Source organism: Octodon degus, unplaced genomic scaffold (assembly GCF_000260255.1).
Source record: "Octodon degus isolate 3935 unplaced genomic scaffold, OctDeg1.0 scaffold00027, whole genome shotgun sequence".
In the NCBI taxonomy this organism is placed as follows: domain Eukaryota; kingdom Metazoa; phylum Chordata; class Mammalia; order Rodentia; family Octodontidae; genus Octodon; species Octodon degus.
In genome coordinates this window covers 10,903,043-10,915,862 of record NW_004524603.1, presented here as the reverse complement: position 1 = coordinate 10,915,862, position 12,820 = coordinate 10,903,043, and the positions used below count along the sequence as shown (strand labels likewise).

Below are 12,820 nucleotides of genomic sequence, written 5' to 3'. Positions count from 1 at the left end.
GGGATTGAACTCAGGTCCTTCCGCTTGCCAGGGAAGTGCTTATTCCACTGAGTCATTTCCCTGCCCCCCTATTAATCAGTTTTGAAACTATCTCATTGCTATTGGTTTCTCAATAAAATTAATAAAAAATAAACAAATAAAAAATAAATTGAAAGTTCTGGAACGACATACGATCAAGACTGGTACCAGAACTGTGCATCAATATAATCAAGAATCCAGTTCTGCCCAGCCGTTTTAGTGAATAACAACTCTGATAATACACCAACAGATGTATTCCTTTGGGGTCAGGGGAACCTCAAGACTCCACGGAAGAAAAAACAGTAATGCCTAAAAACAACAAGTGATATCTAATAGTACTTTCTAACAGAACCCTCTAAAAGTCAGTTTACAAAGTCTGTTTCGCACATGAAATCTAGAAGTGTTAATTCTTTCAAACTGTTTCATTCATAACTATGATTTTCAGCATCTGAACAGACATTAATATACCGGCAACATCTTATTTTTTAATTTTGCTCATGTGATCATACTGCAGCTATCTTGTTAGTAAACGCTAAGACATGTATGGGTGGCTTTCTGCTGTTATTGATGTCCAAAATATTTACGCTTGAACAACAGCTTGTTGATTGTCTGAGAAAATTACCACCATGCTAGTTGCAAAATACATGATTTTGTCCTTGAAGGACCGTACCGTGAGAATCACATGTATTAACAAGCTAAGAGAGAAGCAACATGGAATTCCTCTGATCACTGAATAACAGAGTGGCCTCCTCATGAGCTCCATGTTTTGGTGCCTGCTTTCAGTTCTGGGGCACGTGAAGGGCATGCTGTCTAGTCCCACATAGAATATATTCTTTTTTTTTTTTTTTTTTTTCAGTACCAGGGATTGAACTCAGGACCCTGTACTTGCCAGGCAAGCACTTATTCTACTGAGCTATCTCCCTGGTTCCCCCCAAAGAGAATAAAAAGCACAGAAATATGAGCTAACCCTGAGATCACCTTTGCTCCAAAGATGCCGGTAGCACTGGTCCAGAGGCTGGTTAAGAATCACAAGGCAGAACTTCAAGTTTCCTATTGGAAAAAAGAAGACAAAGTGTATAAGTGAACTGAGTTTTTTATTCTTCCTCTTTACATCTAGAACTATCCTCTACCAGCCCATATTTTGCATACAGACAGAGCTATATTTCAACCACAGATACCTTCTTATACTTCCAGTTTATTACACTTCATGCATAATTAAGACCTACATCTCACTCAGTAGATCTGTCACATTCCTGTGCTGCTGAGGAATTTATTATAAAAACAATCGATGAACAGGACATGAGTGTGCATGACTATACTTTCAGCACTCTAGGAGTGTGACAGGGGTGACTGAGTGACTTGTCAGTACCCTGTCTCAAAATTTAAAAATAAAAAGTGCTAAGTTCAATCTCTAGTACCCCAGAAATGTCATCATAATACAATAGGTTCTACTTCTTGTCACGTGCAGGGAAATGTTCTTGATACTAATTCTCCTCCTTATAATGTTCCCACAACTTTGAGACACCTACTACCCTTTGGCCTCACCAATTTAATATCATCCCAATACTATTCATCAACTGGTACGGGTAGGGTCATGTGCATTTTCACACACATTTTTCTTCACTGACAGCATCTCCTCTATCTCTTTTTCCATCCATACTCTATCTTGAACTCTCTGATGCAAAACTCTCTATTCTCACAAAATCCTACTAGGTTTTTCAAAACTTTTCTATTCCAGGCTATTAAACAATGCTCCAAAGAGTTAAGACATAGAGGGAATTTTATGTCTCCCAACAACCACTCCATGCCCTTTGTAATGAACTCCAAATAAATAATACAAAGTAAGTATGTAATCAGGCTATTGAAAATTTGTCCTTCAGTTCAGTGCAAGAACTCTCTAGTCCTTTTAAGGAAAAGATACGTTTTGTGATATAAAACATTAATTGTTTGCAAAGAAACCTCAGTATCACAGGTGAAACAAGACAAGGAAATGAAAAGAATAGCCATAATCAATAGAAAATATTTTATCAATTACATAGCCAGCCCTGGAAGTACAAAAAGAAGATTGCAGTCTCTAGGTGAGAAAAGGCATTTATAATAAAGATTTATTCAATGAGTATATGAGAAGTGCCTGAGAAACAGATCAATGAGAATGACAGGAGTTCAAAGTCTAGGAAATCAATAAGGTCGAGTATCTTGCTAAACATCTGTATGAAACATAGATTTGTGAATCTGAATAAAGAAATTGAAAAGAAAAAAGGACATTTCAGCAAAGAAAAAAAGCTCACTGAAACTGTAGTCCTTAGCCATTTAGCTTAACATACTGACAATTTGAAAAGACCCTAAAACATGACTCTTGGTCTTCAATATGAAAAAAAAAAATCACAGCTTTTAGACATAGTGTTTAAGATGACGAAGGAATTTAAGTTAAGGCACTCAGGGAGGACTTACGAGAGACGCAGGGATGAGTAGTGACTACGCTTTATGGATACCTGGGACGCGCCCATTCAGAGCGAACTGCTGAGTGCAAGAGCAGACTGCGGCTGAGATTTTGCAGAAAAGGACAGAAAAGGAAAAGAGAAAATGAAGGTGGAACCAAGGTCTTGCTGACCATTACATAGCAGAAGATCAAAGAGGAAGGAAAAGTCAGAAAGATGGAATAATTAGTATCGTCTCTAAGAATGATCTGTCTGAAACACAAGAAGCCAACTGGGGATGGGTGGGAGGAATTTCAAAGAAAAAATGGACAATTCAAAGAACCTCAAGGCAGTGGATGCTAAAATACCGGTAGTTAATAAACAATCAGCATATATAAAGGAAGCACGGACACCTGAAAATAAAGAAATAGTCTACAGAAGCATAGGAAAATAAGAGACAAGGGGAAATTCACAAAACTCTCTTGTGCAGACACTGTCCCAAGCAAGGAACTGGGGCACAGAGCCCCCACGCGCCCCCATGGCAGGTGTACCTGTGGCTGCCAGCAGGAGGAGCGGAGGTTCAGGTGCATGGAGACACTCCAGCGAGGCGACTAAGCTGGCTTATTTACAATGAACTACACAGAAAGTGAGGACTGAGCAGGCAATTAGACTGGAATGTCAACACTGCTTTTAAACAAACAGAGGAGCTCACAGTGCATAATTTTCAAACAAGAATTTCAACAGGGGCTAACAGGTACATGGCACTAGCTCTGGCTACAATTTTAGGACTTTTTGCACTTATTCTGGGGAAGAGAAGTGGGATTTTGTGCAAACAAGCAGGGTGGTGATGATAGCTTTGAAAACTGGCATAGATACTTGTGAAAAGGTAAGAGAACTTCAGGGATTTGTTTGGGTAGCTTTAAGATGAGTAACTGTGACAGAGACCAGCATTGCTTTGTGAGAGTCTCTTATTAGTGAAACAATCTTGAGGGATTTTTTCTGCTTTTTTTTTTTTTCTTCATTTGTCTTACTGAGTACATCACATCACTTACTCAGAAAACCAAATAAATAAAAATATTCCAGAGACACTTCCAGCAAAGTATGGCCATCGGGCTAGCAACAGTCAAGAAGAAAATTCAGAAGTATTGTGCATTATTTCTAGGGAGTTTCTTGACAATGAGGGAGCTTCTACTCCTGTTTTTTTATTATTAATTTTATTGAGAAACTAATAGCAATGAGATAGTTTCAAAAAGGTTGGTAGGACAGTTACAATAATTAATATACTGCATATGTTGTCTTCATAGTAGTTATTCATAATACAAGATGCAGACATGATATCCTGTCCAAACACTATTTGTACAAATCTTTCTTCTCATTGAATTAAGAGAAAGTAGCTATACATGCTAACAATTTTGTATATACAGATACAAAATGATCCTTCATTAATATCTCCCTTTTTGTTTACTTTTGTCAGAGATGGGTATTCCGTTGCCATTTAAATATTGTAGGTGCATGAATTCAGCAAAATAATCCAATATAGTCCAGTAGTCCATAATAGTAGTGGGTTATCCATCGGACAGGCAATGTCAGAAGTTGTTGACTTGAGCCTTTTACAGCTCAGCAAATTATTATGGCTTTACTTTTTTTTTTTTTCAGAATTAGGGATTGAACTCAGGCCCTTGCATTTGCCAGCCAAGTGTTTATTGTATGGACCATCTTGCCAGCCCCAATGGCTTTACTTTTTATATCTCATTTTTATACTTTTCTGCTGGATAGTTAAGATAAAGATAAAGCAAGACCTATATAACAAGAAATGTAACTTTTGTATCTGACAGGTCAGTCAAATCCCCTCAGGATTTACCCCAAAATGCTGTACTGCAGTTTGTAGATCCTCTGTCAGTGTCAGCCATGTGGATGAGTCACAGCCACTGACTGACCAATTTGCTCTCTATGAAAGCCTGAGAGAATGTTTTCTTTCCCTGTCATTCTCCTTAGGTACATTATACATCATCGATCACTTTCCTCTTTGGCCCCATAATCTTCTTGATCAGAAAATTTGGGACACAACTGAGTTTCAGGATGTTATAGTACAGGTTCTCCTATGTCTTGAGTCCTCACTGACCTTAAAAGGCTAGGGCCAAAATGTTGGCTGTCCTTGCAGCCCTTCTTTTTCTCTAATTTTTGGTCTGCAAACTTAAATTCTCCAGAAGAGAAGCTTAATGTTATTATTACCCTATCCTTCTTGCCATAGAAGAGCCAGGACTGAAGGATTCGCTGAATGACTGTTCAGCAGCCATCCTGGAAGACAGGAATGGGATCAGGAGCCAGGGTTGCAGATGACGTCCTGAAGTCAATACTAGTGTACTTCTCTGCCTATCCCTAGATTCCTTTTATGTGAGGAAAACAATGAATTTTCAACCCCTTTGAGAAACTCATGTGGAAACAACAGTAAGTTCAAACACCAGGAGTGGAAATGGAGCACCGGTCGCTATTTTGTGGGAGTCTGTAGAGAGTCACAGCCAGTATGCCCAACAGGAGATGAACGGATACACAAAGTGTGGTATTCATATACAATGGAGTACTACCCTGCTATAAAGGAAGATAAACTTGAACTGCTTGTAGGACAATGTATACACCTTGAGACCATGGTAAATGAAATAAATCAGACTACATGCTTAAATACTGCATGCTTCTTTTATATGAGAAAATCGAAGCATAAATAAACAGCAAATTAAAGGCTAGACAATAGGGAACGGGGATGGAGGGAGATGGAAATGAAGGGGAACAGGATGAAGAAAGAATTATGCTGCACCTTCTGCACGTACTAACTTATTACATGCTGCAAATATATATTAAGAAAAAAAAGCTAAAACTGCCAATCATATTTTGTTTATTTTTAAAAAGATTTTTTTTTAATGTATTTATGTATTTGGTACAGGGCCTTGCTATGCAGCTCAGACTCGTAGTGATCCTCCTGTTTCAGCCTCCCCAGTGCTGAGATTACAGGTATGTACCACTACATCCAGTTTTGAGGCTGGCACAGTATACCATGAGTTCCAGGGCTGGCACAGCATGTGGTACCAGGGATCGAACTTGGGCCCTTGGGCCTGTCAGGCAGGTGCTTAGACCACCGAGCTATCTCCCCAGACCTTCCAGTCAGATTCTTGAACTCTTCTTTTATTCCTTTCTCTTTTCCTAAAGGTGATTGTCAAATTCTCTGTGGAACATGGTAAGAGGTGAGGATTGCTGGCCCTTCCCCTGGACCAATCAAATTGTATCTCTGGGCATAAGACAGGAATCTGCAATTTGCAAACGGATTACTCTGACAAGGCGGTACATGAACATCTGTTTTGTTCATTTATTTTTAGTGCCATAAGACTCCCAAAGAGGTAGGCATCCATAAGACTTCTTACGCCTTTTTCAGCTGTAAACTAACATCTCACTAGGGGCAGGCACCACAGCTGTGCGAGTCAACTCATTTATTCTTTCAGAGACTACATGTCAAGGTCTGAATCAGGTACTAGAGGAATAAAAACACACTGTGATTTCATTGAAGTAAATGCAAGTTTGGGTTTTCACATTCTTCCTTTAGGATGAGAAGCCATGTTTGGACAAACCAATCGTCTTCCTCTTTGACAAGATCTACGCTACTAACGAAGCACTCAACAATATGAAACATCCATTTAAACTTTCGAGCGTAAGTGTTCTGCGTTACTGAGGTTTTGATACGGCATTGAGTATTTTTGTGGCTTAAAGAGAAATCTGTTCGGAGTGAAAAAACATCTACACTGCTGCCCTTTTAAGCCAATACTTTTATTAAAGCAATGCCCATGAAAGCACTTTATTTAAAAAAAAAATCAAGCTGTATAAAATGCTATGATTTACTAATGATGTTATTAATAAGAATTGACTTGGCTTATTTACATACATATATACAAACAATCACATAAAAGCTATTCTTATATATAAAGTTATTTAGGTAGTAGGGTCTGATAGCCTTTTCTTTTTAAATCTAGTTGAGTTGTCTATTTAGGATCTGACAGTCTTTCCTTTTCCAACCTAGCAAATCATTTCAAATCAACCTTTGAAATCATAATTAGATGAAATTGGTACAGCATTTTTTTGACATTTGAAGGCCTCAATATCATTAATATCTAACAGATTTCAGTAAAATAGTGTCTGGTGTTACTACAGTGTCTATACAGTAAGCACATGGGTGTATCTCAGCACAGGCATTTCACTACAGCACAGAGCCACGCTACTCTCAGATATTGAATTATGGAATTGTGCTTCTGATTCTAAATATTCAAGAAGTTTTAAAAAGGATAGATGCAAGGAACATAATCCTTAGTTCAAGTCACCCCACTAATACTGCTCCTGAGGTACACAAAAAGATTTAAGAAAAAGACTACATAGAGCGTCCTCATTGTGCTATAAAGACTTGAAATTTTTAAATGAAGTCTGTCAAGGTAACTGCAAAGACAAATACCGGCACAGATGGCAGGAGTTCAAGAGTAATGGTGACAGAAATTTTATTATCTATAAAAGGTATAATACATTCTATCATTAGTCTTAATTTATTTTCAAATATTAAGTCAAAAGTCCTTGAATTCCTTTCTCAAAGGGGCTTCAATTACAGATGATGAAAAATACTAAGCATGGAAAGCCAGCTAAATAACACAGTGGATTAAAGTGCCTGCAAGCAGGCACAGGGGCTGGTCCGATTTCCAGGCCTGCCGTGCCAGCCCCAACCCCGGGGTGTGCAGAGGAGGCAACTGAGACTGGGTGTGGTGGCGCACGTCTATAATCCCAGCTCTTGGGAGGCTGTAAACAGGCGGATCACTAGGAGTCCGATCTAGTAGTGAGACCCTGAACACCCTGTAGACCTTTCCTTAAAATAGCAAAAGAAAGAAAAATACTAAGCATAGATATACTGAAATCAAAATTGCCAAATAAAGTGGCAATTCTAAATTAAGTACAAAAATCCATGTTTAAAAGAAGAAAAATCAAAATGAAGTCAAAGCATCAGCTTTAGACTAAGACCAGGACTCTCTGAAGGTTAAACATTAGATGAAATCCGGCAGTTCTGATCTTAAGAAAGGCAGACAGTGAGCTCCCCTCTCTTTCGGTGTATGTAAATATCTGTCCTCCATCACCTGTAGGAAAAGAGAAAAACACCCAGCCACCCTGGAGAACCAGCTGATCCTTTGAGTAAGAAGGAAATATGTGAGATGAGCCTAGACGGCTCATCAGGCAATGCCAGAGAAAAGAAGCTCCCCGAACGAATCAGCAAGAAGGCTCGCACTGACAAGCGCGTCAGCACAACAGCCAGCTGCAAGAGCCCTCTGTGGCCCGAGGATCGAAACTGGGAAACTGTGAGCTCCAAGACAGTACAGCAGCATTATGGTACAAGCTCAAGTATAAAAATAACTATTTATGAGTCTATATTGATGGCACAAAAGGCTGAATTAATAAATAAGCAGAAAAGACAAATACCCAAGACAGAAGAATCCCAGATGAGCTAGACAGGACTCCATCCTAGTGGAGGGTGCGCGCTGTGGACTGCCCACGGTACCTTTATTATAAAGGGACACTAACCGGGAGGGGGCTGGATCTGACATGTAGTACTTCAGCGTGGTGAGCAAGGTCGACACCAACAATCAACATGACAAAGTTAAATCACCTTCTCTCTCTCTCTCTCTCTCTCTCTCTCTCTCTCTCTCCATCTCTGTCTGTCTCTCTCTCCATCTCTGTCTCTCTCTGTCTCTCTCTGTCTCTCTCTGTCTGTCTCTCCATCTCTCTCTCCGTCTCTCTCTCTCTCTCTCCATCTGTCTCTCTCTCTGTGTCTTTCTCTCCCTCTCTCTCTGTCTCTGTCTTTCTCTTTCTCTTTCTCTTTCTGTCTTTCCCTCTGTCCCTCTCTTTCTCTCTCATCTCTCTTTCTCTCTCTCCATCTCTCTCTCCTATCTCTCTCTTTCTCTCTCTCCATCTCTGTCTGTCTCTCTCTCCATCTCTATCTCTCTCAGTCTGTCTCTCTTTCCATCTCTCTCTCTCTCTCCATCTGTCTCTCCATCTGTCTCTCTCTGTGTGTCTTTCTCTCCATCTCTCTCTGTCTCTGTCTTTTTCTTTCTGTCTTTCCCTCTGTCCCTCTCTTTCTCTCTCATCTCTCTTTCTCTCTCTCTCCCCATCTCTCTCTCCTATCTCTCTCTTTCTCTCTCTCTCCATCTCTGTCTGTCTCTCTCTCCACTCTGTCTCTCTGTCTGTCTCTCTTTCCATCTCTCTCTCCTTCTCTCTCTACATCTGTCTGTCTCTCCATCTGTCTCTCTCTCTTTCTGTGTCTTTCTCTCCACCTGTCTCTCTCTCTTTCTCTGTCTCTGTCTCTCCCTCTGTCCCTCTCTTTCTCTCTCATCTCTCTTTCCCTCTCTCTCTCTCTCCCCATCTCTGTCTCTCCATCTCTCTCTCCTATTTCTCTTTCTCTCTCTGTCTCTCTCTCTGTCTGTCTGTCTGTCTGTCTCTCTTTCCATCTCTGTCTCTCTCTCTCTCATCTCTATCTCTATCTCTGTCTCTCCATCTGTCTCTCTTTCTGTCTGTCTCTCTTTCCATCTGTCTCTCTCTCTTTCTGTCTCTATTTCTCTCTCCATCTGTCTCTGTCTCTCCATCTGTCTTTCTCTCCATCTCTGTCTATCTCTGTCTTTCTCTTTCTCTTTCTGTCTCTGTCTCTCCCTTTGTCCCTCTCTTTCTCTCTCATCTCTCTCTCTCTCTCTCTCTCTCTCTCTCTCTCTCTCTCTCCATCTCTGTCTCTCTTTGTCTATGTCTATCTCTCCCCCCCTCCGTGGTCCTCCTTTTTCAAACTCATAACTTCAGTTGAGCCCAGAGAGTAATATCAGATACAGGTGAACAGATTAGCATCATGCAATATGCGTCACCAATACTCATCAAAACTGCCAAGGTCATCAAGCACAAAGGAAGTCTGAAACACTGCGACAGACAGGCTGCCTAAAGGAACCCGACAACTAAATGCACTACGGGGTCCCGAGTTGGGGGGGGGGGGTTCTGGGACAGAACAAAGCAAGCAATCAGGCTACACTGAGGAAACACAAATAAATGATGGAACTAATAATATTGTGGCAAAATTGGCTCATTAATTATAACAAGTGCACCACGCGGATGGGATTTAATGTAGGCGAAAAATGTACTTAAGAACACTGTGCTCACCTTTCGGTTTTTCTGAAAACCTACAACTATATAAAAATATTTAAATCCATTTGGTTTTTTAAAGGCTTTAAGCAAGGGGGAAAAAATACCAGAAATGAAAACTGTTCCATAAAGTATTGATTTAGAGTGTTTAATCCTCACAAGAGAAGCCCAAAAGTATGTATAAACTGCAAGAATAAATACAGGAAAAGTCCCTTTAGGCCAAATGGAAAAAAAAAAAAATTCTATTCCATTTATGGAAAACTACAACTATATCAAGAGTTTCCTTTAAGAATGTAAAACAAGCACAATACAGCGGTACATCTCAACAAAACCAATTACTATGTCAGCTCTCTGAGAATGAAAATTATCTGAATTATATAGAGAGGTGGATCCTACTCACTTTTAAATCAATTACCTAAGACTATACTCATGCTACTTGGAACTGAAAGGTTTATATAGTTTTTAGTATAAAAGACTGATATTCAATATGCAGACCAGCAGGAGGGGCTTGCTGTCCCTACAGAAGAGGGTCACAGCTTCGCACTGGGAATGAGATCTAAGAAAAACTCTTCGCCTCGCCATGTGCAGCACAGCGGCTGCCTCCCTCACGGTTCTCCTGCCACCAAAGTAAAGGCATACATCATTGATTTATTATTTTCTAAATGTATTTAGTGCAGGGTCCACAGGGTCTCACTACACAGATCGGACGCCTAGTGATCCTTCGGTTTTCAGCCTCCCAAGTGCTGGGATTATAGGCACGCACCCCCACGTCCAACCTCAATTGCTGTCACAGTGTGCCCCGGGGGCGGGGATCGAACCCCCAGCCCCTGCATCTGCCTAAGCAGGTGCTTTAATTCGCTGAACTATCTGGCCAGTCCTACATCATTTACTTTTATATAAAGTAAAATTCCTCAAAACGCATAATGCAGAAATAGTCCTCCACTCGTACTGATGACAGCATAAATTCTGCAACCTCATTATCGTACATATAAACAGCTGAGCTGATCACTTCTATGTCTACAAACTGGTACTTAAAGGCTCAAGTAGAAAGCTAACAAAAACTAGCGGGGGCTGGGGGGATGACAGATACAAACACTGGGCTGGCCTCAATTATCACAGAGAAGAGGTCCACCCTTTACTTGTGTACAGCGGACCTCACACGCTGTGTATCAGGATCACAGATTTAAAAGAAAAGCCACTGTCCTCTTCCTAGAAATACTGATTCATCATGCCCAAAGTAGGACCCGTGCAATGGTTATTTCCAAGCACCAGGAGATCAGGGATTACTGACAAGTACTGACACAGTATGGAGAGATACTGGGTAATGACAATGTAATGCCCTCGGAAATCGCAAGTGTTTTATAACACTGTTCATGGTACCTTTACATCGCCATTTTTAATTAATGTGTTCTGAAAAGAAGTGCATGTAATAATTAACAAAAATATACTAATAGGGGCCGGTGAGATAGTTCAGCAGACTAATGCAACTGCTTAGGCAAGCTTAGGCAAGGGAAGGGACCGTGGTTCAATCCCCTGCACCACTTGCTGTGCCAGCCCTGCCCCCTGGGTAGGCTGAGCCAGCCAGAGTCTGATCTTGGTGGTGCACACCTGCAATCCCGGCGCTGGGGAGGCTGAAAACAGGAGGATCACTAGGAGTCTGAGCTGAGTAGTGGGACGCTGCAACAACCAAATACATTGAAAAATAAAATAAAATACTAATAAATAACCCTGGTCCCTGAGCTTGTGAAAGCAGACACTTAGTCTTATACTAGTCCTGGTATAAGATTCTAAAGAAATTAAAGACCAACATTTTAAAAATACGCTAAAACAAACATACATTAAAACAAATCACAATTTTTAATAGAAAAAAATGACTCGAACATACAGGCAAGTTATTAAGCGAGTCCACATACATTCTATTTAAAAAAAAAATGCTAGAGGAAATCAATATTATCCAAAAACACTTGTCAGTCATTACATAAATATAGTAGCTATTTTGTCAAAGGACCAAAAAAGCCGGTGCTATGAACTTTCCATCCATGGAAAGTACTTCAATTAAACAACGAAAACCCGAAGGCACGAAGTTTCATATTCCTATTGCGTGAACTTCTATATTTAACTGCAGAATTGTTTTAATTGTGCAGAGGGAAAATCAAGACTGTCAAGTCAATTTGTTCTTTGAGGAAATAAACTGCACACTGACAAGCAGAAGTATTAAAAGGCTCTGAACAAATATTCCAACCGAAGTCTATTAAAATAATTGCATTACCAGTGGACTAAGAATAAGTCGTATACCAGAAACTGCTTCAAAGAAAGCAAATCAAGCAAGGAAACAAATAGGTCCTTTCTTGAGAAATTTTTCTGCCCTACCCTCAGAGCTCCCACAGGGTGTACCCTAGTGGTATCAGTGTAACAATAAAGCCTGTGCCCTTCCCTCCCCAGAGTCCTGGTTGGAGTAGTAAATTATCCATCCTTTCACCTGACGTCACCTTCAGCTCCTACCCCCCTCTCTCTGCTTCAGTCTTTAGCAAGACTGACTTCGAAGAGGCATCTATCTCAATAATGGAGGACATGCTTGTTGGGGGCCACCTCGGGCGACATCTTTGTTCAGTAAAACACCACGCTCCCTCTGTTTCTACCTCACTCAGTGCATCTCAGTATCGTGGCAGAAAACCACTCCATGAGTGCTTTCTTCTTGAATCAGTTTCACTCTCCCACTTCGTGTACTGGTTCTCCTCCTCTCTGCTGCTTCTCAGCCTCACTGCTCCCCTTGCCTGCCCAGGAAGAGCTGAATAACCCAACATGCCCTGAGCACATGGTGCCTTGGACCTACCTCCCTAGCTAGGGGTGCTCCATGGTCCTTCTTTGGGTGTCTTCTCCGACTATCTCTGCTCCCTAATTCAACTCCTCTAGCATCAGGACTTCAAATACAATTCACACAGGTGGCTCCAATACTCGTGTCCCCCAACTTGGAGCTTTTCCTCCCCCCCCCATAATTTTATTGATAAACAAATAGCAATGAGACAGTTTCAAACCAAATTGGTAGGACAGTTTCAATAATTCACACATTGCATACATTCTTCCTAGTGGTTAGTTGCTGTACAAGATGCGGACATGATATCCTATTTACAAACACCATTAGCACAAATCCCTCTATTCATTAAGGGAATGCAACTATGTATCTATCCTAA

At 40.6% G+C, this 12,820-nt stretch overlaps 1 protein-coding gene across 2 annotated transcripts in view; it reads right to left on the bottom strand.

Moving 5' to 3' along the window:
- Tpk1 (thiamin pyrophosphokinase 1) overlaps nucleotides 1-12,820 on the bottom strand; it is a 428,901-nt gene that overhangs the window by 363,443 nt on the left and 52,638 nt on the right. For both annotated transcript variants that reach the window (XM_023712886.1, XM_023712887.1), the window contains exon 3: nucleotides 997-1,068. In XM_023712886.1, the coding sequence (XP_023568654.1) occupies nucleotides 997-1,068 (72 nt within the window). The remainder of the gene's footprint in view (nucleotides 1-996; nucleotides 1,069-12,820) is intronic.